Below are 26,159 nucleotides of genomic sequence, written 5' to 3' on the forward strand. Positions count from 1 at the left end.
ATACTCATTCCATTGTCTGACAACAGAATAATATGTAAAGGAGAACAGCTTTATTGGGAATTTGGCTGTATTAAAATACTTTGTGTGAACACGGAGAGTAGGAGAGAAGCAAACAGACACTAGGCAGAATGCAAAGCGATGGCGTAATGAATATGCTAATTAGTGCATGACATCATCTAGTGACATTTAGCAACTTTCCATTTATAAAAAAAAAAAAAAAAGAAAAGAAAAAAAATGCTCCTGTCACTCATCTGGAGTATACTGATGTTATGATGACGACGAAGCAATGTCTGGAAAATGCAAATTTAGTCCAGCATTGCTGGAAAAGGCAGCATATAAAATGTGCTTGTGTTTTATTACTATTATTATTACTTAAAAAAAAGAAGAAATATATAATGTGTTTCAATTACATCTTGTAGAGTCCTTGAAAACAAAAACAGTTGTGTTTGAAAAGTTTTTGAAACTCCTGAAATATGAAGCACCCCTTCCAGGGTGTCCCCCGCCCTGTGCCCCAAGCCCCTGGGATAGGCTCCAGGCTCCCCACGACACTGTGTAGGATAAGCGGTACAGAAAATGGATGGACATGTCAAAATATTTTATTCAAACAGTAAAAGAGAAATCTCCACAGTGTTAACCGATTCACTTTATAGTTTACTTTATAATTGATACTGCTTTTAGATAACTAAAAACTTTGAGCACTCTTTAATTTGGTTTAGTTTAAACATTATCATATATTCTATTTACCTTATAATGGAAGATTGTATTTGATGCTGACATAAAAGAAATCCGTAAATAATTAGATAACCATCCATGTACATAAAGAAACATGAATTATAGAATTATATTCATGTCATAAAACCTTCTACTTAAATGTTCCTGTTTAAAATAATCTTCCAAAAAGGATTTTTTTGGAAAAAAGTACATTTTTCCTGGCTTTAGAATGTGCATTTTGCCATAAGTTGTGCCTTGTCTTCCATTCTAGCTAGCTAGGGTGGTATCCTTCTTACTAACCTAAAAATGAGCTCAAGTTGTCTGATATTTAGCCTGTTGTTTCATATTTGTAGACATGACTAAGACTGGTAAACCTGACGTGTACTGGTATGACATCCTGTGCAAGTACGCTCAAGGGAAGTACCACTTTACAACGGGCAAGAAGCCAGGAACAAAGAAGTGAAATGATGTGTTGCACTGGATTGATAACTGTCCATCACACAACCAGACCTGTATTTACGACTCCTTTGGGAAAAGAATCCCTTGCAAATGCGGTTATCATAAGGTGTGTAATGATAAACATGATCATTTTACCTGCACTGGTGACCATTGCCATACAACTGTAATATTACTATATTTCTTCCAATATGTACATTTTCATAACAGAAACTTGTTCATTATTTATGTTTGTATTGTGTCAATTAAAAAAAAGGAATAATGTTTGAAACACTGGAAATATTTTCAGAACTAGGGAAACACTTTTTCCAGTCTGCTCAGCAGCCAGTGCCACAGTCCAGGGAGTCAGCCTAAGCAGCCAGCCCCACAGACCAGTACCGGAAAGCAGCCAGGTCCACAGTCCAGTATAGGAAAGCAGTCGGCTTCACAGACCAATACTCGGGCTAATGAGTCTAATGTAATCAAGTGCGGTCATTGTAGCAAAGAAGTCGATGTGGAGGATTACACTGAACACCTGTCGGACTACCATGCCCAAGAGCGTTGTGACCATTGTGGCGCAAAAGTCTGGGGTGCAGTTGGACTGCTTCAGCACATTGAAAATGACCATCTTTTGAGTAGTTTTGCAGACCAAGGCAGAAAAACTGTGGATCCAACTACAGCGCCTCCCACATCATCATTTGTGATTCATCCTGTAGCTGCCCAAGCACATCTATCAGTTGCTGCTGACGCACAAAAACCCATTTACACCCAAGAGCGGCAAGGAGCTCCACAAAGTGTACCCCACACACCATCCACAACACCCTTTATCCTGAGGCCTCCAGAAATAAACTGGGCGAGTTTTCTCCCCAAGCAATTCTGTAAAGTAATTAAACCAGCAGACCAGAAGTGGATAGCATAGTGTCTTTATGACAGCAACGGACAGCTGACACAGCAGTTTTCACACAACTGGTTTCATCCACCCTGACCTTGCAAGCCCACAACTTCACCTCATGATCCAGATAGCTACTTTAGACAGCGCATGTTTTTGTGGGTACCAATGCACATGTGGTGCATTCCTTTGAAATGCATGCAATGCAATAGGAAGATGCACCACTCAGGAATCTACATAAAAGTGAGGGAAGTCATTGATATTGACTCCAGACCTGACCTTATTGGAGCAGACTATCCTCGTTGCAGTAAGTGTATGATTCCTGTCTGCCCTTGGAGTATGGAGATTCTTAAGCAACTAGATCCTTCCCACTGAAACAAATTCCCGGCTGTTCTCATCACTCGGCTTGTTCGAGACAGAAAATGTGTAACTTTGCTGAAGCCAAGAACTGTAGGAAACAGCTCAAGTTACTTGCGGCAAGCAATTGAAGAGATTCATAGTGAGGAGTGGGCAAGACGGAACATAAACTACCTGTCAGATTGTGAGCTTCACAAGAAGAGAAGTGCCCTGACCAAGTCAGAAACTATTTATCACAGTGGTTTGAGACAGGCCACGTCAACGAGATCCTGGGTCATCTTGACGAGTTGAAAGGTGTCATTACCTCAACATATGGTAGAATCGTGAAGCTTGATTCTACAAAGAAGGTAAGTGGGTGTGTGTGTGTGTGTGTAGGCAAATATGTTAACTTCAATTGATTTTCATCGATTGTTATACCAATTTGTATGCTTACATATTCATGTAGATCACCAAAAAACTTGCTGGCAACGTTGTGGACACGGCTACATGGATGACTAATATTGGTAATGAATTCAGCAAAGTCTGGAACTGTGTCTTAACAACTGTTGAGGGAGCTGGTCTAGATGACTTGGGTCAAGGCATCATCAAGCGCTACAGGAATGCTGAGGAGCCAGAGCCAGATGTTATTTATGTTGACAGGGATTGCTGCAATCTTTTCCCTACCAGAAATTTTTACTTTTTTTTTTTTTTTTTTTTTTTTTTTTTTAAACTTTTTTTCACCCCAAAATGAATGATGTTGCAAAAGACTTTCTCAAAAATTGTGGTTATATTTGCTGCATTTCCACCAATGATCATTATGTAATTTGTGTTGGCACTTGTACAGAGCACTATTAGCATGTCTGAGCTGATCATAACTAAAACCACGTATTCACTATAGACGTTTCCATGACTTTTTAGGATTTTGTTCATTACCATGACTTTGTCAAGCCTGGAAATAACATCTTTAAGCCATCCCTGATACTTCCAGGTGTTCCATGAATGTGGGAACCCTGGTTCACCAGAAGGAATGGAAGAGAGAAACACCAGCTCGTAAAAGAAGGTAAGTTAAGTCTTTGCTAAGTTTAATTTTGTAATGAGAAGGTATGTATATGGGTTCTGAAACCTTTTGAAGAATCTGGTGCACATATACTGCATATACTAAGGTTAGTTAGCCTTAAACCTAACGTACTCTACCTGGTAGCCTAAATTAATTGCAAATATAGTAAAAAGCTACTTGGTTTTCAACATATTAAATCATTTTAACCTTACTATCAAATACTGAAATAAAACAGGCCTAGAACCAACCACTGTGCACCTGTACATACTCATCATTTTCGGTCCAACTCCATAGTCATTTTGTCAACACAGAAGTGATAATGGAGAGCAGGAGACTGAACAGCAGTTGAGCACTGAGTATTTTTAATGTTGTTGGGGTCACCATCACATGTGATTTCTATGAGGCATGGGACGATCCAAATACCAGAATAATTCATTTAACAACACTACTCACTCACCACCTGGGCCAATACCATGTTCATTGTGATATTTAACTTTGGACATTGAGATGTCATTACACATTGCCCAAAACTATTCTGAGTAGTTTATTCATTTATGAATGGAGATATTGTAGTATGTTTAATTAAAGTTATGATATCTTAGTACTTATTGTTTACTCACACATTTTTTACTCCGTCTTCATTTACAGGTCTTTTTGTATTTTTGACATTTGACCATGGATACACTGCAAAAATTTTTAAGGTCTGTGATGTTCTAACCAAAGATGATACACCCATTACTTGCTTTAGAGATCTGAAGCCGGGTGATGTAGTACTAGCAAGATGGTCTGACAACAAGTTCTACAATGCCACAGTGGACTACATTGGAACAGCTGACAAGACAGTGGATGCCAAGAAGGGCTCAAAGAACATCATTAATAAGAAGGACATCTTTAATATCTATATACCATGTTGATATTTCTGTAAAGCTGCTTTGAGACAATGTCTATTGTAAAACGTGCTATACAAATAAAATTGAATTGAATTAAAAAAAAGAGATGCCTCAAACCGTTCAGTCCACCTCTGCACAGCAATACCCAAAATCTGTGGAGCGCAGTGTCATTAACCCTCCACCTACCCAGTCATCTTCACCTCCTGGGCCACAATATCAGCCTCCACCTAACCAGTCATCTCCACCTCCCGGGCCACAGTACAAGCCTCTATACACCCAGCCTCTCCACCAGTATCCAACCACTCCTCCACCACTTTGCCACAGCCATCCTACGTATCCACAGCATCACCAGCTTCACACTGTACAGCTCCGGCCTCCAGACCAACTGAAACAGCTGCCTGTTTTGGTGGATTTGGATCAGCAACAGAAATCAACAACCCCAAATAACACAACAGCAAAAGAAAGCTTTCTTAGAATGTTGTACAGTCCCACTATCCCTAAGAGATCATCTGCCGTTCATACTGAGGAGAGTCAAGCTAGTATATCTGAATTTGAGAGTTCTTCAAGCTCAGGCTCATCTGCAGATACTTGTATCATTGAGTCTGATCCACTACCAGAATATGGAGGACCATGTATGAGAACTGAATTAAGAGAAGGCAGAGCATGGAAGCCATGCAAGGCATGTCAGGCAGAGGTTGCAAAATTAATGGAGGAGAAGGGGAAACTAGAGGATGTGCTATGTAGTATCAGTAAGTACTTATTTTCCCCTGTTGTGTAATTATGTCACTTCAAGATTTCATTGTTCCTTTATCACCTTTTGTCTTTTCAATATTCACCTAAGGAACCTGAAGTGCTACTCAATACGTCCAAGCACTGTAAAATTAATAATAATGAATAATTGTGGAACATTTGATTGTAATCATGTTTTATATCTTTTTTTTTTAGCTTTACTAAATTTTGTGCCATAAATTAATTATGGACATTTGGGAGTTACTGAGTGCTTAAGCTAAAAGTTAAAAGCCATAAACTACTTAGTAAATATATTTTATGCCATAAAAGCCTAGGATTTTGTAGTTGTTCCTTCCTATTCTTGATTTCTTAAACATTGCTGTATTCCTGTAAAGTAATAAGTCATCTTCTGTGTTACAGGTGGTGAACAACTTGAAACATTAAGGTGCTTTCTGGAGACAGTTGAACAGATACAACCTCAGGCTGCTGTTATGGCTACAAAAACCAGATCTGGGAAGCAAGAGCTGTATCCAGATCGTGGCCTCTTTCTGTCCTCTACCTGCTTGGCTGCAATCCATGCAGAGGCAAGGAAGGACTGCCTTCGCTTATTCCATCTTCTTTTTGACGAATTCTTCAGTGCAGAGGAGTGCCAAAACGCAGTGGCATTTGGAAAACACGGAAAGGTGCCAGAAGGGAAAGAAGTCCTGGACAAGTCCTAAGTCGATGGGATTCTAAGTAAGTACATTGCTCATTTGGTAGATCTGTTTGTGTGCGTTTGTTCACCCGTTTGGACTTTTTCATGTTTTATTTTACAACATTTTAACATTATTTACTTCACCATGCAGAATAGTTGGCAATTATTTAAGAGTTGACAACTTCTTAATAGTTGAAGCTCTTTACAAGGGTTGTTTTGTCAACAAAGCTTGAACTACTTTGAAGTACGGATTAATATAACTTATTCAAACTAAAGAAGCACAAATTTCCCTCAGTTTTCTGTTTTATCACCTTTTGCCTCTTCCTCTTCATCATGGTGTTATCTGCCCAAATTTGGCCGTCATTTCTGATAGAGGTGTGAATCTTCACTGGTCTCATGATTCGATACGATTTTCCTGACAATGATTCGATATCACGATGTGTCACCTCCTTAAATATTATTATTTTACTGCACATGGTTTTCATCAACAAATTCATGCAGTCTGATATATATGAACTCCCTTTATTTTATCTGCTCTAAAAAAAAAAGGACACTTTCAGAATGTGAGTGTACAGCTTGTGTAACAGTTGTCGCGACGGTCTGAAAGCCGGCGCGCAAGGTATTTAAATTGCTCCTTCCCAGACTACCGCGCAGGCACGGAAGGGACAGCCCCGCGTCAAAACCAACGGTGACCAGAAAGAACGTGACAGTGGGGTGGAGCCGCCGACACACCTCCGGCCGGTGATTGGTGCGCCGATCGGAAAAATCCAACTTCCAGCAGACGAGGGAACAGTATAAGAGGCCACTCTTCCACTCGTCTAGAGAGAAGTATCTCGTGATATGTGCGCGTCGCTTCTCCCCAATACCCGTCATTTGTTTGACTTTGGCATTTACTAATCGCCCTCTCTCTCTGTGTGTGCGTGTTTGTTCTCTCTTCCAGACGACTCGGATCCCGACGAGGCCACTGCTCGCTGAACACACACGCGGCGTTGCCTGACAGCACGAGAAAGCCCTCACGCTTCCGGGAAGCTCCGACACGCCCCCAGAAGAACTCTGCAACGCCAGCCGCACGCAAACCCACACACACTCACACACCTCCTCACCCCTAAAAGGGAAAAGCAAAGAAAATAAAAGCAAACTTCCCTGACCACCTGACAAACGGCCTCCTGTGTGTCTGTGCCCTTTCCCTACACAGTGTAAATTTGCTGTCCCCTCAAAATAACTCAACACACAGCCATTAATGTCTAAACCGCTGGCAACAAAAGCGAGTACACCCCTAAGTGAAAATTTCCAAATTGGGCTCAAAGTGTCAATATTTTATGTGGCCACCATTAATTTCCAGCCCTGCCTTTACCCTCTTAGGCATGGAGTTCACCAGAGCTTCACAGGTTGTCACTGGAGTCCTCCAAGCTCTTGCTTGTTTAGCGTTTGATTTTGTCCAGGAGGATAAGGAGCTCATCAACAATGACATATTAAGCTGTTTGTACCACACACAAAGCCATAAAAAAAATTCTTAGAGGCACTGTTTTACCCACTCACTATCCAAGTAAGGTCCTTAGAAATGTGCATACAGAGGAACTTAAAACTGACAGTAATATACAAGAACAAAATGAACAGTCCACTACAAAGGGTAGAGGGAGGTGGCAGTAACACTCGTCTTAATGTGTTGTCAATATAGCATGAAAGTAATACAAAATAGAAATTCATCTTCAAATTATTCTAAACAGATACAGCAGAAATGGATGAAAGTCATGTTATGAGTACTGGAGCACCTACACTTTATGGAAATATAAAATGTAAATGAAATAAGAAAGCCATGATCACCTGAAGTCATCTTTTATTATTTTTAGTATTTTATTTCATTAATCTTTTGGAGTTTATGTAATTTAGCTTGTAAGTTGATCCACCTGTAAGTTGACAGCACCAAGAACAAGTGTTCTATGTACGAAGCTATGCTCATCTATGCTGTTATAGCATCGCCTTTATCCTAGTGTTAGAGAGCTCAATCGTTCAGAACGATTTTCAAACAGTCTTTTACTTGTTCAAATGATTTGCACTTCGGTTCATGTTCTCCATTTTCTAGTTCCTATTTGACACTTTTCTGCTTTTAAATAGTTTTTTTGCCTCCTAAAATCCAACCCCACATCCATGTCATAGGAGGTGGAAACGGCACCTTCTGCATGCCTATATTATGTGAATAGAATATTATGTGAAAGTGCTGGCTAACAGGGTTCTGGTGCTATTTTTAATAAATAATGAGTACACAGACTTTTTTTGTGTGTGAAATTACACATTGTATAACGTTCATGTTATTGCCATTTGTTTTCATCTTGTGCCATTTGGAGGTTATTTTGTGCCTTTTTTTTTTTTTTAAAGAAATGTTTGCCATTTCTAGAAGTCTGCCATTTTTAAAGGCTTTGTGCCATCTGGAGAGTTTTTATGCCATTTGGAGGGATTTGGGGCCATTTTGAGACATTTTTACCCGTGTTTGGATAACCTTACACAATTTTAGTGGTTAGAGAACTTCATATTTTGGTTGTTAATGGATAAGTACTTGGGGCATTTTTGAGACCAAGAATGGGGCTGATATCAACATTCACTGTGAAGATATAAACATGTGTGTTAAAAGTAAACAACCTTTTTTTTGTTTAGTTTTTTTTTTTTTTCCTGAGACAATATTGCGCTAGGTAAAAGAAGAAATACTTGAAATAACTACTAATTCTAAGTCTTGTCTACTTTCAAATGAACCATTAACCACTACTTTGGTGTGTGGGATCACAAAACAAATCAATCAATGTTGAACACAGGTATCCCCAAGACAGACAAAAATACCATTTTTTGGCCACTGGTAAGAATAATTGATGTTTATGCTTGTTCAATGAACCATAAACAATTATTGCACATGCGGAACAGTCCTTAAGACACTAACGGTTTACAGGAGGCAAGCTATTAAGGTCACAGCTACAATAACTTAGGACACTAAAGAGACCTTTCTACTGACTCTGGAAAAAAAACAGAAGATGCCTAGGGTGCCTGCTCACATGCGTGAACATGCCATAGGCCTGCTGCAGGGAGGCATGAGGACTGCAGTTTATTACTCTGCAGTTTATTAATCTGCAATGTCTGTAACGTAAGACGCCTAAGACAGTGCTACAGGGAGACAGGAAGGACAGCTGATCATCCTTGCAGTGGAAAGTTACATGTAACCGTGTGTCAGCCCTGGACGTGATCGAGAATTTGCGAATGCCTTGGTAGAAGAGTGGAGTACCATCTCACAACAAGAACTGACAAATCTGGTGCAGTCCATGAAGATGAGATGCACTGTAGTACTTAAAGCAGCAGGAGGCCACCACATACTGACTGTTACTTTTAACATTGATCCGACCCTTTGTTCAGGGACTCATTATTCCATTTCTGTTCATCAAATGTCTGAAACTTGTTCAGTTTATGTCTCAGTTGTTGAATCTTATATTAATACAAATATTTACACATATTAAGAAATTTGGTGGAAATAAAAGCAGTTGAATGTAAGCGGGCGTTTCTTTTTTGCTGACTTTATATCGCCTTTATAAGGTTCTTGAATCTGTTCATTTGATTTACAGATCATGAAAAGATCTTATCCTTTTTTGATAAAAGGCCATGGTAATTAAGCTGTGCCAAGTCAGATGGCCACAGTTAGACATATCTATTAATTACTGTACATATTTATCTGATCACAGTTTTTGCTTAGACCACAAACTAACTGCCTTAGATACCAGATTCTTAGATGGAGAAAACCCCAATCAAGTTGAGAGACAGAAAAATGGTGAGGGAAAGCAGGAGTCAGCTGCACATAGGTCCAGTGGGTTTGACCTGCCTGGACCAAACACCACAGCTGGCTACTGAAAACACCTGATAGGATGGTGCGTCAACTTTGTTAAAGCACCACCCATTATGTGTCCAAGATTCACACAGAAACTGTTAGAAGAGAGCCCAATATAAAAGCAGGTAAATCAGATGAAGTCAGGTATAGAACAGGTCGAGTAAGGTATGTCAGTCAATACTCTCTTTAATTTTAGGATAAATAAGTGTTCAAAAGAGGGCTGTGACGTTTGCAGGTGAAATAAATGTTGAACTAAAGGAGACAGAGAATTTCTTGATTTATGTTCTTTGGTTGCATTTTCAAATAATTACATATTTACTTCAACATGTTATTTGGTCAAATGAAGACATTTGTCTGTAAGTAGAATGTGTGTTACCAGATTTCTTTCACATATGTGGTAAGGATAACGGACAAAAATCAAAGTGAAAAAAAAAATTAATAACTTAATTTCCTTAGAATAACTTCAAACTAGGGATGCACCGAAATGAAAATTCTTGGCCGAAGCCGTAACCGAATATAATGAAAAACTTGTCCGAAGACCAAACACGTTTTTTCCATTTATTTTGCCATTTTTTTCACCTCTGCATAAATTAAATAGTCAAAACGTGCTTTTTACTATTTTCTCTTGCTTTTCAAAGAAAAAATCAATTACAAAAAGTACAATTTCAAAATATTTAACACTGAACATTTTTTTTCATTCTTGCAGGCATAGGCTACCAACAAGGCACAATATAACAAAATAAATTAGTAAAATAAAAATATTTTTATGTGGTCATCTTTGAGCCCCCCTTGAATAGCCTATGTTAGGCCTATAACTGACTGCTGAAAGAATGTAACCTACAACTGTAGCCTACAACAAAAATGTACATTAAAAAGTGCATTGACAAGAGTACAAAAAATGGTTCTATTCGGTTCTATATGGCTGATTATATTGGGGATATATACCGCTCGCATCCCTGTACACCTCGCGGAGTATTATAGTAGATATAGGATAGTTAGATACGTTGTTAATGTTATGAGCCTTGATAGACTTACTTAGTTTAAACTATACATTAGCTCATTTAGTCCCCGCTGGTTTTTCCGCTCCCAGTCCATAGTACTAGCTCATGTTTCTTGTTTTGACCCTGTTTTCTGTGATCGCGACTCTGATTCCTGCTTTGCCCCGTTTATGCCTGTTTGCCAATCGCCTGACCCTTTGCCTGTCTTGACTACTTTTTTTGGATTACGATTTGGATTTGTCTGCCTGCCCTTAAATAAATACGTCGTTACCTGCACTTGCTTCCGTACTCTACTCCCTTACGTCTCACGACGTGACAGAATACTCCACGAGGTGTACAGGGATGCGAGCGGTATATATCCCGAATATAATCAGCGCTAAGCTGATAATAAAGCCACACCCCCGAACAACAACCAATGACAAAACAAACGCACGTGTCCACAGTAAACAATGTCACGGTTGTCAACATCCGAAGAGCATGCGCTCGCTGAGCACTCGTTCACGTAGCACCAAGATCATGACATTCGCACATCTCACTCTGGTTGCTAGGCTATTTGGTCGCATCATCAAACACATCATTGTTCGGTCAAATTTATTCGGCCTTTTCCCTTACTCGGCCGAACACCGAAAATGCTTTTTTTGCTATTTTCTTGCCGAACATTCAGTGCATCCCTAATTCAAACCACCACCACTCCATAACCCAGACAACACGTAAGCCCTCTGAAAAAATACGGGAAACCCTGAGATGCTTCATAAAAAAAAAAATAAATAATAATAACTTTAAAATAAAGAAAGAAAGAAAAAATAATCAAATACAATAAAAATTTTAAAAAACACAATTGTTTCATATATCCATTATATCCCTTAACTTTCCATCTCTCCACTTATTATAGTATAAACACTGTATATACCAATATACCAAGTAATGTTTTTGAAAATGATTTAGTTATATATACACATAACACAAACTAAATTAATTACAAATTTGTTAGTTGGACATCTGTATATAAGCATCATTAACACATGGAATAAATTATTCATGACAATTTTACACCCTTTTGAAAAAAAATAGCCAACTGTACATAATTTTTTGACTTCCTGTTTTAAGCTGACCACACCCTTTTTTGTGATGACACAATATTTAAAATCATATTATTCCTATCAAGCATTTCCAATGGAAGGGCTTAATACATTCTGACTCTTACTTATTAGAGAAGAAAATAAATACTGCAAAGTATAATTGTCCATCCCAAAAGTGTTCAGTCGGGTTGAGGTCAGGGCTCCATACAGGTCACTTGAGTTCCTCCACACCACACTCATCAAACCATGTCTTTATGAAGCTGGCTTTGTGCACAGGGGCATTGTTATGCAGGAACAGGAAAGGTTCTTCCCTAAACTGTTGCCATAAAGTAGGAAGTGTACACTTGTCAACAATGTTTTTATATGATGTTACTTTTAAGGCTACATTACACTTCACTGGAAATAAGGGGCCCAAACTCTGAAAACCAGCCTCACACCATCATCCCTCCTCCACCACCACACTACTCTTAGCACTATGCAGTCCAGTAGGTAGCGTTCTCCCGGCATCCGCAAGACACAGATTCGTCCATCAGACTGCCAGATAGTGAAGCGTGATTCATCACTCCAAAGAACACGTTTCCACCGTTCCAGAGTCCAGTGACCGTGTGCTTTACACCACTCCAGACACACTTGGTATTGCATGTAGTGATCTTAAGCTTGTGTGCAACTACTCGACCATGGAAATCCATTTCATGAAGCTCCTGAGATGCAGTTCTTGTGCTGATGTTGCTTCCAGAGACAGTTTGGAACTCTAAAGGGTGATGCAACACACGATGGGTGATTTTTTTTGTCCCCTACGTGCTTCTGCAGTCAGCGACCTAGCTATGTGAGACTGCGTGGTCTACTGCTTTATGGCTGAGTTGCTTTTTCTCCTGGACAGAATCTAAAAGATGAGTGGGGTGTCAGCTGGTAGTGTGATAATGCAGTGTACTGTTGTGAACAAGCCAATGGAAATAAGGTGTAGCATGATCCGAGGGTTGCATCATATGCAGGTGGTGAGGGTGGAAAAAGCTGTCCCAAGACCAGCGGGTTCTGGACATTTCTGTAATATTACAGGCTGTAGACTGGGTGGCTGGAATTTCTTGTCATGCTGTGGTTCTTGCTTGTTTAGCATTTGATTTTGTCCAGGAGGATGATAAGTTCTTCACCAATGACATGTTAAGCTGTTTGTACCACACAAAAAGCTTGTCCCATAAAAAATTCTTAGAGGCACTGTTGTACCCACTCACTGTCCATCCAGTTTAATCAGTCCAAGTAAGGTAGTTACAAATGTGCATACAGAGAAAATTAAAACTGACAGTAATATACAAGAACAAAATGAACAACAGTCCAGTACAAAGGGTAGAGGGAGGTGGCAGCAACATTCGTCTTAATGTGTTGTCAATATAGCATGAAAGTAGGGCTGCAACTAACGACTATTTTCATAATCAATTAGTTGGTCAATTTTTTCGATCAATCAGATGGGGGGGGCGCAAACTTTCAGGTTAGTAAAAAACGAATGTGTTCCATTTGAGACTATATTACCTTTCTAAAATTCATACACTAGACAAGTAGTTCTCAACCTTTTGTGAGCTTTGGACCCCTAGCATATTTCGAACAATCCACAAGGATCCCCTCACTCCACAACAACGATAGGCTATATATTAAACAGTCATTTCTATACATGTTGCTTTATTTTATTAATATTTAACATTAATAATATTAACATTAAAATTGAATCAAAACATTTCAAGATTTTTTTTTTTACATTTTATTGGTGTGCCATTTAATTTGATTCAATGAATTCTCTTATTTTATCCATCGATGGAACACTTGAACCTGTCTACCACTCATAGGTTTTTGCAAATTATAATTTAATTTGTAAATAAATTTAAAATAAATCCATCAATGAACGATCATCAGCTCAGCTAATGTGATATTTGCGAATAACCAAATTGATTCATTTTAAAACATCTCATTTGAATATGGTTTTATACATTTAACAAAAATATATATACATAATATTTAAACATTTAACACATTCCTACGGACCCCCTGCAATTACACCACTGACCACTAGGGGTCCGCAGACCCACAGCTGAGAAAAACTGCTCTAGGTAGAGTACAGAGTGCATAGTGAAAGTGTATAGTACGTCATTTGGGACACAACTTTAATATTTACGCTCCAAAGCCTGTTTTCGGAACAGAAGTAACAATGAGTAAATGTGCCACGCACAGACCAACTAATCGATAATGAGATTCGTTGACAACGATTTTCATAATCAATTATTATCAATTAGTTGTTGCAGCTCTACATGAAAGTGATACAAAAAAAAGGAAATTCATCTTCAAATAATTCTAAATAAATGCAGTAGAAATGGATAAAAGTCATGTTCTGAGTACTGGAGCACCTACACTTTGTGAATATATTACAGTTTGCAGATAACAGTTTGGTTTAATAATTTTAAGGATATATAAAATGTAAATGAAATATGAAAGTCATGATCATGATCACCTGAAGTCGTCTTCATTAATCTTTTGGAGTTTATGTGATTTAGCCTAATGTGTTTCAAGACATTTTATAATTTACCATAATGTTCTGGACGTTTCTGCGCAATAAGCATTATAGACTCAATCCTAACAGTTTCTGAGTGGCCTGACTGGATCTAGGATCAGACCTTTAGAGGTGTTCAGTAGCTAGTGAGTGTGAAATGCAAACATGCAAAGCACTAGCTGGTTTTCATTACAGTAGCTGATTGATTAGTGTTACTTTCCCAAAAAACACCACAATGGTGATCTTTAAAACCAAAAAAACAATAAATGAACAAAAAAGGTATAAAATGGGTATGAAGGAGCCAAGAACCAAGTAAATGTGAAAAACAAATCTTTTCTGAAAAGTTATACAGCGCTATGGAAAAAACTTGTCCTGTCTATTTTTTTTTAGATTAATTTGTTTTGCAAATCATGTTTTTGTTTTCTTCAAATGTATTGATAAACTAAATAATTGTAATTAAAAGTTATTAGTGTTGAGGTCCTCTCTACTGACTTTTTTAGAGCTGTGAATAAAATCTTGATTCCCCTTATTAGGGATGCACCGATATGGAAATTTTGGACGATGCTTATAACCAATAATTCTTTATATTTTAAAGTCGATAACCAATATATTGGCCGATAAACCTAAACCTTGTCATACATTTTTGGGAGTGTGATTACAAAAACAAAATGCAAACATACAGTGGACAGCTGCTATTATTTTAAAACCTTAACTGCGAGGGAATTCGGAAAGCTTGTATTCTACCCCTTATGCACCAAGTACCCGCTTCTGCTCTAGTAAACTCAACATCATATGTACGAGTATATGTGTCCGAGTGCTTTGTTGAAGCATCTTTTTGACAATCCTAACTCTGCATCTCTCCGAGTCGGGAAATGGCAAGCTAAGAATGCTTAAATTGTCCAACTATCTTTCTGCCCATCGTCATACAGTCGGAGATGCTGCGCTGGCTCAGAAACAGTGTTGGTTAAGTTACTCAAAAAAAAGTAAACCGCTACACATGACTAATTACCACTTTTAAATTGTAATCTAACTACATTACTGATTACTGCACGTAAAAAGTAATCAGATTACGAATTACTTTCAGAATCTATCAAACCTACAAAAATACACTACAAAGTGACACTCATAGTTCTTTCAGTAATTTTATCACACGTCAATGTATGACATGATCAGAAAAAGTTGGATTTATCATAACACTTGCCTCGGGTGCTATCACTGACTACGTTTACATGGACAGCAGTAATCTAATTATTGACCTTATTCTGAATAAGACAATATCCTGCTTAAGGTGTTTACATGAGTCGCTTTTAGAATACTCCTTTCATGTTCCTGTTTTACATGTTATAGAACATAGATCGATTAACGGCACTCATCGTCACGTCACCACGCCATGCCGTCCGACGTTCCCTCCAGAATTTCACGCATCAACATACAGTTTGTCTTTGTTATGGTACCGTATACAGTTTCGGGTGTTTTTATTTTTATGAACGCTTCAAATGCGGTTAAATATTTGTCATGCTGTACGTGCAAATAGATGACTGACTGAAGCCATGGGCTGCGTCCAAAACCACATAATTACCTTCTACATATCAGCCGGGATACATGTATTTCATTTACTATATAGTAGATAAGTACGCGGTTTGGGACGCAGCTGTGCTCTCTTGCTTGCTGTCAAACGGTTGAGCACTGCCGTGTGTGTACGTGTCCTGTCGCAAAATGCAGTGAAAACTCCCACACGATGTTAATAGTGTGATTAAAGTGTTCACATATCTGTAATACACGTCGATAATGCGACTAAAACAGGAATACTCCACGTCTTCATTCGATTTGTGTTTAGTCAGAGTATGACTTTAATCGGATTAAGATAATAAAAAATTGCTGTTTACATGGTAGTTTCTTAATCAGAGTATTGCCTTAATCAGGTTAATATCAGATTGTTATTGTCCATGTCAACGTACTGAAGGTTTGCAGAATTACCAGACCGATAAAATATAAAACTTTTCTAACTAGGCTAGTTTGGTTTCGCTAGCCAAGGGGAGGGATTAGCTGCTACAGAGCCATGCAAAGTACATTATCTTTCCTTATGCTCTGCTTATATCATGTTCACATAAACTGGAACTCAGACATATACACCTTGTTTTCCAGCTCAGCATCAGAGGATGTTTCAGTTTCAACCCCTTTACTGGGGTTGAAAGAAACAAACAAAAAAAGCCATATCTCAATTTTTCCTCACACTGAATGTGAGCTGATGTTTGGCAGAATTGAGTCTGATTGGTCTCGCCTCCGTTCATTGAAGATATAAAATGACAACACCACCTTCTTCTTTTACTGACATCAATTACGTAGTGACAAACTTCTCCAAGCGGAGAATTATTCAGGGCTAAAGAAAAACCTTCGGGGCAAAAACCGTGATTTATTTTAAAAATGCATTTTATTTATTGTTTTCTTAACAATAAATTTATAATGTAATTCTATTGACATCAGCAATCAAATTACATGAATTTAAAATGTAATGAGTTACATTACTGCGTTAGCAGAAAATGTAATTAGACTACAGAAACTTTGTAACGCGTTATACCAAACTCTGCTCAGAACTGAACTCTGCTCAGTTTTCAGAAGTTAACTGAAGAGCCTGAGCCATGCATCCAAGACTGTTCAAACCACAATCTTCCATGGCCTTAGCAGGGTTCCAGATGGCGACTAAAATGGTTGCCAATGCGACTAACTTTTTAATTTTGTGACCATGTTTTTTCTGCCAGTCACCACTGTTACCCACAAGCAAAATTTAAAAACAAATTAAATAGAAATTAGCATACGTCGTGTTAGGCTACTGAACTCTCGTCTCCTCTTGCGCCTGCATCTACCTGCCCTATTGCGTGCACTCCTGTATGGTTTCCAATAAAGAAACTCTGCACTCTTGTCCTGCAGTGGTTGAAGCATCGGCTGTATAGCTGAACAGAAACAGGTTTAACGTCACGTTTATCGGGTTAAAAAGTTGGAAGTGTTAACTTTATTAAAGGTGTTTAATTTAGTTTGATGTGGTTTAGTTCATTGGAATTTATACATTATATGTAGGCTAGCTAACTGCGTAGTTAACTAACATTAGCCAGCTGACAAGAAAACAAAATGCGCAAACGAAAAATATCAGACTCCCTAATTCCCTGCCCATCCAAACCCTGCGAAAGAGGATTCTCAGCACAGAATAGAATAAAGTCAAAAGTGCGCAGTTCCTTGTGTTAAAACACACGAAGACTTAGTGAGGATCAGTAAAGAGGGCCCCTCACTTGACCAGTTTGACCCAGAGCCCAGTGTGAAGCGCTGGTTGTCTGCAAGCAAAAGAAGGCGCAGACCTAACTACACTGGTTGGCCAAGTGACATTGACATGGTGGTGGTGGGAGATACGGACTCTGAGGAAAGCAGGAAACAACTAATTGTACATAGTTGGATAAAAAAAGTGAAAAAAAAGAAACAAATGACTGGACATTTAAGTATGTACGGTAATATGATTCAATATGATATGCTGAACATTCCTCCCTTTTCTTTCCAAAACTCTTGAAAGAGCCGTTTTTTAATCAACTCTCCAATTTTCTCACACAGAACAACCTCCTGGACACCAACCAGTCTGGCTTCAAGAGCAATCACTCCACGGGGACTGCTCTGCTTTCCGTCACTGAAGCAAGAGCAACCTCTAGATCATCTGCCCTCATCCCACTCGACCTCTCTGCTGCTTTCGACACTGTGAACCATCAGATCCTCCCATCAACTCTCTCCAGCCTGGGCATCACCGGAACGGTTCTGTGCTGGGCGAAATCCTATCTCAGAGAGATCCTTCAAGGTATCATGGAGGGGAGGTATTTCTGAAACTCAGCAACTCACCACTGGCGTTCCACAGTGGTCAGTTCTGGGTCCACTGCTCTTTTCTATCTAAACTACACCTCTAGGGCAGGTGATTGAGTCTCATGGCTTCTCATATCATTGCTATGCTATGCTGATGACACACAGCTCTATTTGTCCTTCCAGCCTGACGATCCATCCATCTCTGCATATATCTCTGCTTGCCTGTCGGACATCTCAGTCTGGATGAGGGAACACCACCTTAAGCTCAACCTGGCAAAATCTGAGCTTCTCATCATCCCAGCCTGTCCCTCAATCAACCACAACCTCACTGTACAGCTCGGTTCAACCACACTCAAGCCAACCAGGACGGCCAGGAAGCTTGGGGTGATTCTCGATGACAACTTGACCTTTACTAACCACATCTCAACAACTGCACGGTCCTGTAGGTTCATCCTGTACAATATCAAGAAAAATCAGACCCTACCTCACCGAACAGGCTACACAGCTACTAGTCCAGGCTCTTGCTGTCTCAAAACTGGACTACTGCAACTCACTACTCTAGGGTCTCCCAGCCAGCTCCATCAAACCCCTCCAAATGATTCAGAATGCAGCAGCACGCCTCGTCTTCAACCAGCCCAAGAGAACCCATGTCACACCCCTCTTCATCTCCCTCCACTGGCTTCCTGTTGCCGCCTGCATCAAATTCATGGCCTTGATGCTCACCTCCAAGACTTTGTCTGGAACACCACCCTCCTACCTCAACTCTCTCCTGAAGGTTTAAGTTCCCTCACGCAATCTGTGATCGATCAATGACCAACCCTTAGTAGTACCTACTCAGCGTGGCTCGAGGTCCCTTTCAAGAACATTCAAACTAACTGTTCCTCAGTGGTGGAATGAGCTTCCAACCTCAATTCAGACCGCAGAATCTCTCACCATCTTCAAAAACAGCTAAAGACCCACCTCTTCCATAAACACCTAACCAACCCATTAAATAAATAATTTTACTCTGGCACTTACACCTCTACTCTGCACACTTTGCTTCTTCTGGAACTCAATTAAAAGATCTTGTATGGTAGCACTACTTGTATTGTTCTCTGCTTGATATATCGCTTTACTTGTATTTTCTCATTTGTAAGTCGCTTTGGATAAAAGCTTCTGCTAAATGAATAAATGTAAACATTGCACATATTGAGTATGTAAAGAATACACTGTGTAAACTATGGGAGGCAGAGTAAACAAAGGCAGACAGTACAGAGGGGAAAGAAAAGGCAGTGTGAGGTAGCCATTTAACAATGATATGTCATATCCATCCATCCATCCATCTTCTATACTGCTTTATCCTTTTCAGGGTCACAGGGAAACCTGGAGCCTATCCCAGGGAGTATCGGGCACAAGGCGGGGTACACCCTGGACAGGGTGCCAACCCATCGCAGGGTCATAGGTCATCACTATATTTTGGCTCCTGAAAATTTGATTTAGCACCTAAATATTTTGGGTTTAGGAGCCAATGGCTGCTAGATATTTTTTTTTTTTGCCTGGAGCCCCGCTTAACAATATTTCAAGCATTATCGCACAGCACAACATGCACCATCTCTTTCATTATGTTCCACTGAACCATCATGCTCTCAAGTGCATGTGCTAGGGCGGCACTGGTAATGGGTACCGCTATTGTTTGGCAGTGACTTTGGTCACATAACCATAAATTTCAGGATGGCAAAACTTCACATGACTTATTAAATTAGTTGTATTGAAGTTTTTTTTGTCCTACTGCCTCCTCGCATTACCTCACACTGGAAGGTGTTGAAAATTACAATTCAGATGTCCTCTTTTTTTTCCACCGTGAAAAACCCCCACGTCTTCTCTAGCGCTCTTCTAAAGCGAGCGATAACAGTAACATTAAAAATGAATATTTATCGGCCGATACCGATGTGGCTGCTGATATGTCATGCATCCCTATTCCTTATACATCAGTTTCTGTGCTGAGCCACAAAGCCATTACTTGGTTGATAAAGTTATTATGCAAAAATAAACTGAACACATGAAAACCAAAAACACACTCCATTTTGTGTTTTGACCATTTGTGAAGCGCATTAAACTCAATCTACTTTGCTTTGTGGGTGTGAATTTTTTGCAGTCTCATCACCATTCACATCTATACAACCAATGTGTTCATGATTAAATTACTACTACAGCACAAAACTGTTTACAAGAGTACAACATTCTTCGTAGATCTAGGCTCTTAATTTTGCTCTCAAAGTGCACCAGATTGATGCATTTAACTTTTAAATGTATAACGTTTTCTTATGAGGGAGTGGAGGATCAGGAGGTCCATCACCACATTCTCACAAAACCATGTGGCAAACACTGAACAACCCACTCCCGAACTAATCCTTGTCTGCAATCACCTGCTTGTTAGGGACACTGGACACCACTGGGCAAACGACTAGACTCATCTCAGCAACATTTAACTTCATTCACACACAGTTTCACCTCCATTTGTGTGTTGTTCTCCTGACAAGACGCCGCCTCAGAAACCAAACACTTCTCTGGATCCAGAGCTCCTCTGTAGATCTTCTGTCCACAAAGTGAGAAGAGTAAACGTTTACATGACCACTCAAGCAAAGACAAAGTTCTTTTGCTTTAGTTTCTTGAGCACAATCATATAATTTCTCTTAATCTGCTTATATTTTTGTGAAACTGAACAGACTGTATAAATAAATATGCTTACGTTACATACATTAGCCAGTGAATCAGATTTCAACTCTTACAATTATGACCAATTAGATTAAAATGATTACAGAAGACACAACTGATCTCTGAGACCATATGCACTGAGCACATGGAGCTGCTTAAGAAACTGCAAAATAGCCACAAATTAACTTAAAAAAAAATAAATAAACATACACAACATCTTAAATTCCAAGAATGAACAATAAAACTTACACGCAAAGCTTCTCCAAAGGGTTTACACAACAGATAGAGAAAGATTTAGGCCAAGAACAAATAATACAGCGTGCTCTGCAGGACTGGAAATGGCCGACACGTGACCCTATTAGGCCAACAAATAAATTGAAGAATCAGACCAGAGACAAAGAGAGACACCTAGTGGCAGAAAAGGAGAACATTCAACTTAATACAAGCTAGCCCGCTAAGATAACCGGAACCGGAAGTAGTAAATAAAACGGGTTTAATTAAAGTCGTAATAAATATCGTTTAATTCACAGTAATATTATTCCAATTCCAGTTCAAGTTTAAAGAATAACCTAGATAAAAAAAATATATAGCTCGAGCTATGACACTAATATTTTAGGGGTGCTGAGAAGAAAGAGGTCGAGCCCCACTCAAAAGGCTCTAAATCCGCCTGTGCTGCCTAAACAAATAAAATACAATATGAATACATATGAATCAAGAAAACAAATATTCACATCATATATAAACATTCTTACCGTGTTAATATCTGAGTTGCTAGCTGAAGACAGACACAGACAGAAACCTGTTAAATTCCTTGTGGAATAAAGATTTGAATCGCTCCAGCTGGACACTCATTAAATATTCTTTATCAAACTTATACTCTCTAGTTAAAGAAAGAAATCATTCTTTTGTTTTTGTTTAATCAACTTGATAAAAACTAGTCCTTCAAACTTCAGTAGTTGTACTACACCATGGGTGTCTAAACTTTTTACACAAGGGGCCAGATTAGACCTCATCAAGAAACCTGAGGGCCGGCCATATGTAAACATACAAACAGTCATACACACACAGACACACACAGAGTCATAAATGTCACAGTATATTGGAGTTGAAATTAAATAATAAATATTTACCGTCTAAATTAGGTGAACGGTGTAGCACCCTTACAAAAAAAACCCTACAGGAATCCTGCGGGAATATATTCAACATGATTTTCAGATCATTTTCCTGTAGAAATACCTGCAGGAATTCTGTGAAAGAAAAAATTATATGCAGGATTATATGCTGATGTCCTGCAGGTCTATTTAAAACACACACTTTCTGCAGGACTATTGTGCAGGATAGATCTGAAATTCTGAAGAACATGGCCAGTGTTTGTATCCTGCAAGATACATACGGGGGAAATAACTTCACATTAATTATGTCACATAATGACTGATGCAATCAGTAGCATTTCCAAGCTAGAGTGCAGTTCACACCTAAAAAAAAAAAAAAAAGATTTAAAAAAGGTAAGAATATTTGCTAGTAAGCGAGCTAACAGAACAGTAATTTTGTACACTATAAAAATTAAATAAATTATTTAATAAAACTATATATACTCTGGTTTCCTCCCCCAGTCCAAAGACATGCATGGTAGGCTGATTGGCATGTCCAAAGTGTCCATAGTGTATGAATGGGTGTGTGAATGTGTATGTGAGTGTGCCCAGCGATGGATTGGCACCCTGTCCAGGGTGTACCCTGCCTTGTGCCCGATGCTCCCTGGGATAGGCTCCAGGTTTCCCCGTGACCCTGAAAAGATTAAGCAGTATAGAAGATGGATGAAAGGATGGATATATATATGTATGGATGGATATATATATATATATATATATATATATATATATATATATATGCCGCAGGTAGCAGTGCAGCCTCACAGCTCTAGAATCCCCAGGTCAATCCTGAGCTCAATTTACTGTCTGTGGAATTTCTGTACATGTTTTTGCCTGGTCCATGTGGGTTTCTCTCTGTGGTTCTCTCCTTCCACCTCCCAATATCATGCCAGTAGGTGTGAATGAGTGTGTCAATGTGTTTGCATTGTGCCTTGCGCTGGACTGTTGTCCCATCCAAGGTGTATTCCTACCTCATGTAGTGCGCCTGGGATAGGTTCCAGATCTACCACAACCCTGACCAGGATAAAGTGTTTACTGATGATGAACAAAGGAATTACATTAAATTTATAATTTTAGAACTGTGTGTTTAATGAATCTAAGATTCATGTTAGAAATGCTAGGAATATGTGAAAAAGCTTGCTATCTGACCTTTTTATAACCTGTATTGTCTCTTTTGCTCATTATTTATCTTTCCATTTATTGCTCATTACGTAAGTATTCCTTTCAACAGTACATGTTTTAATGTTCCTTTTGTGACATTGTCAGTTACCTTGATCAATCATTTTCACAAAATGCTCCATAAATTTCATTAAGTTACAATCTCAACACTGTGTACATGCACCAAGGTTATGTACAGTGACATGAATAATTAAAAGGCATACAGTTTACCAGATGCAGAGAAACAAAGACCCCAGGAAATATTCTCCCAAATATACACTCACAATCCAATTATTCAATTATGTGGCAGCAGCACAAAGCATAAAATCATGTAGATACAGGTCAAGAGCTTCAGATAATATTTACATCAAACATCCGAATAGTGGAAAAGTGTGATCTCTGTGACTTTGATCGTGGCATGGTGTCAGATGGGTTGGTTTGTGTATTTCAGAAACTGCTGATCTAGTGGGATTTTCACACACAACAGTCTAGAGTTTACACAGAATGGTGTGGGGGGGAAACACTGAGTGATTGACAGTTCTGTGGGTGGAAACACCTTGTTGACATGAGAGGTTAGAGGAAAATTGCCAGATTGGTTCAAGCTGCCAGGAAGGCTATAGTAACTGATATAATCACACTTTACAACTGTGGTGAGCAGAAAAGCATCTCAGCATGGACAAAACATCAAACCTTGAGGCAGATGGGCTACAATAGAACAACAGATGACCACACTGGCTTCCACTCTGATCAGCCAAGAACAGGAATCTGAGGCTGTCATGGGCAAAGACTCACCCAAAGTGGACAGTTGAAGATTAGGGGGAAAAAAATCACCTGGTCTTTATCCAGTCTTGTACAGTTTTGGTGAGTCTGTGCTCATGATAGCCTCAGAATCGTTATTCAGTCTTCAACTGTCCGGTAAGGATGAGTTTATATAGTTTCTAACAGTCTGCATTATGTTATATTTTTGCTAAATTTCTCTTGACCACTGATTACTATTCAAATAGAAAGTGAATGATACTGAATTTTCTTCTTCTTTTAATGACTGGTAATATTGTTATGCATTGTTATGAAGATCTTTTTTTATGTTTTAACATTTTAATATCCATTAAATTAACTAAAAATATTATGGTTTATGAGCGAAGAACAGTAGGCCATAATCAGTGATAGCCCAGATAATTAGTTTCTGCAGAACTGTGCAAAAGTAGAAAAAAACTAAATTAAATCAATCTTTGGCATTGATATTTTCTTACAGAACTTGTCACTTTGACTCATTTGTTTTTTGAAAGATGAAGGTGTGGACATTTTAAATTTGCAATTTTATACTGATACAGTAATAGAAAAGACAAAATTACAAATACAAAATTTAGATTAAAACATTTAGGGGGTAAGACTTGTACAGTAGACCTACTGTATAACCATTTTCATTTGTCATATTGTGATATAAAACTTATTTTTACACTATTATTTTTGCACCATGATCTCCATTAACAAAACTCCACATTTTCACAAATAGTCCTCACAAAAGTTCAGGCCCAACCCCTGCAGTGTATTCACCACGTGGGATGGGCCAAATCAACCGTCAGTTACTGATTTGCTCCTCCTGATAGGTGGAGGTGGGGATGGATCCATAAGGGTCTATCACTGTTTGGGCACAGCGGACGACTGTAATGACCAAGAAGAGGCAGAGAAGAAACAGGAAGAAGAGCGCAAATCCCAAATCCACATCGATCTCTAACGAGGATCGTGTCAGTGCAGGATGGTCCATGTTGTAGAAATGACACTCAGGACCTCAGTTAAGCATCAACTGTAGAAGAACAAATGCTGGTTTTCAATATTGTAGTCCTTGTTAACGTCTCTTGGCTATGAATAAGTGTGATGGTGTTTCTTCTGTTTGTTGCTTTACTAAGATACCAGTGTATCAGGGATGAAGTCAAATTTCTGTTGATATGGAAAATGTAACAATTTGTAGAGTCCAGTCTTCAGTATAAACTGATTTGTGGGTTAGTTATGGTGAAGAGAGACATAGCGGTTAGGATCTCCTGCATGAAAAGAAAGAATAGCTCATATTACATATACATAGCATAGGAATGGGTATGTGATGTATGCATGATGCATGATATGTGTATGGATGGATGGATGGATGGATGGATGGATGGACTTTATTGATTCTTGAGGGGAAATTTGTGTGCTACAACACCAAAACACATCATTGCAAGAAACAACACAAACAAAATGTTACACCATTGGTAAAGGAAAATAAAAATACCTAAAGCGTTCAGCAACATGACTTTTGTTGTTTGTTTGCTGTTGTTTTTTAAACAGGGCAAGTACACTATATGGCCAAAAGTATGTGGATACCTGAGTACTGAACAAATCATTCCAAAACCATGGACATTGATACTGAGTTGTTCCCATTTTGCTGTTATAATAAGCTCCACTCTTTCTTCTGGGAAGGCTTTCCACTAGATTTTGGTGCGTGGCTGTGGGGATTTGTGTTCATTCAACTACAAGAGCATTAGTGAGGTTGAGGTGAGACACTGATGTTGGGATGTCGAGGAGGCTCCAATTCCAGTTCATCCCAAAGGTGTTCAGTGGGGTTGAGGTCAGGACACTCAAGTTCTTCCACCTTCTTCCAACCTTAACACACCATGTCTTCATGGAATACACTTTGTGTCATGCTGGAACAGATTTGGGCCTCTTAGTTCCAGTGAAGGGAAATTGTAATGTTACATCATACAAACACATTCTATACAGTTGTGTGCTTCCAACTTTGTAGCAAGAGTTTAAGGAAGAACCACATATGGGTGTAATGGTCAGGTGCCCATATACGTTTGGGTATATAGTGTACTTAGCATAGGAATCTGTATGTCATGGCATTCAGGAATGGAAAGTTATTTTGTGGAGTGGAAACTTCAGGATGGGTGGATGGATGGATGACACATTCTTATAAAACTTACTATTTTGAATCTCAAATGTGTCCAAGTCTTTTTCTACCAACTCCCAACTTTACACTCATTCCCTGCTTCCAATATTGGTGTTACACTTATTGCTGCTACACTACGCAATGGATTACAGTCCATGTCCTTTATACTTATTGTCCTGTACATAT

At 38.9% G+C, this 26,159-nt stretch overlaps 1 protein-coding gene across 1 annotated transcript; it reads right to left on the reverse strand.

Annotated features, from left to right (window-relative positions):
- Positions 1-24,425: 24,425 nt before the first annotated feature.
- Positions 24,426-25,717, reverse strand: LOC128615247 (cortexin domain-containing 1 protein-like). The gene has a single exon (XM_053637171.1). The coding sequence runs from the start codon at positions 24,813-24,815 to the stop codon at positions 24,630-24,632; it is 186 nt and encodes a 61-aa protein (XP_053493146.1). The 5' UTR covers positions 24,816-25,717; the 3' UTR covers positions 24,426-24,629.
- Between the last annotated feature and the right edge of the window lie 442 nt (positions 25,718-26,159).

This window comes from Ictalurus furcatus, chromosome 12 (assembly GCF_023375685.1).
Source record: "Ictalurus furcatus strain D&B chromosome 12, Billie_1.0, whole genome shotgun sequence".
In the NCBI taxonomy this organism is placed as follows: Eukaryota; Metazoa; Chordata; class Actinopteri; order Siluriformes; family Ictaluridae; genus Ictalurus; species Ictalurus furcatus.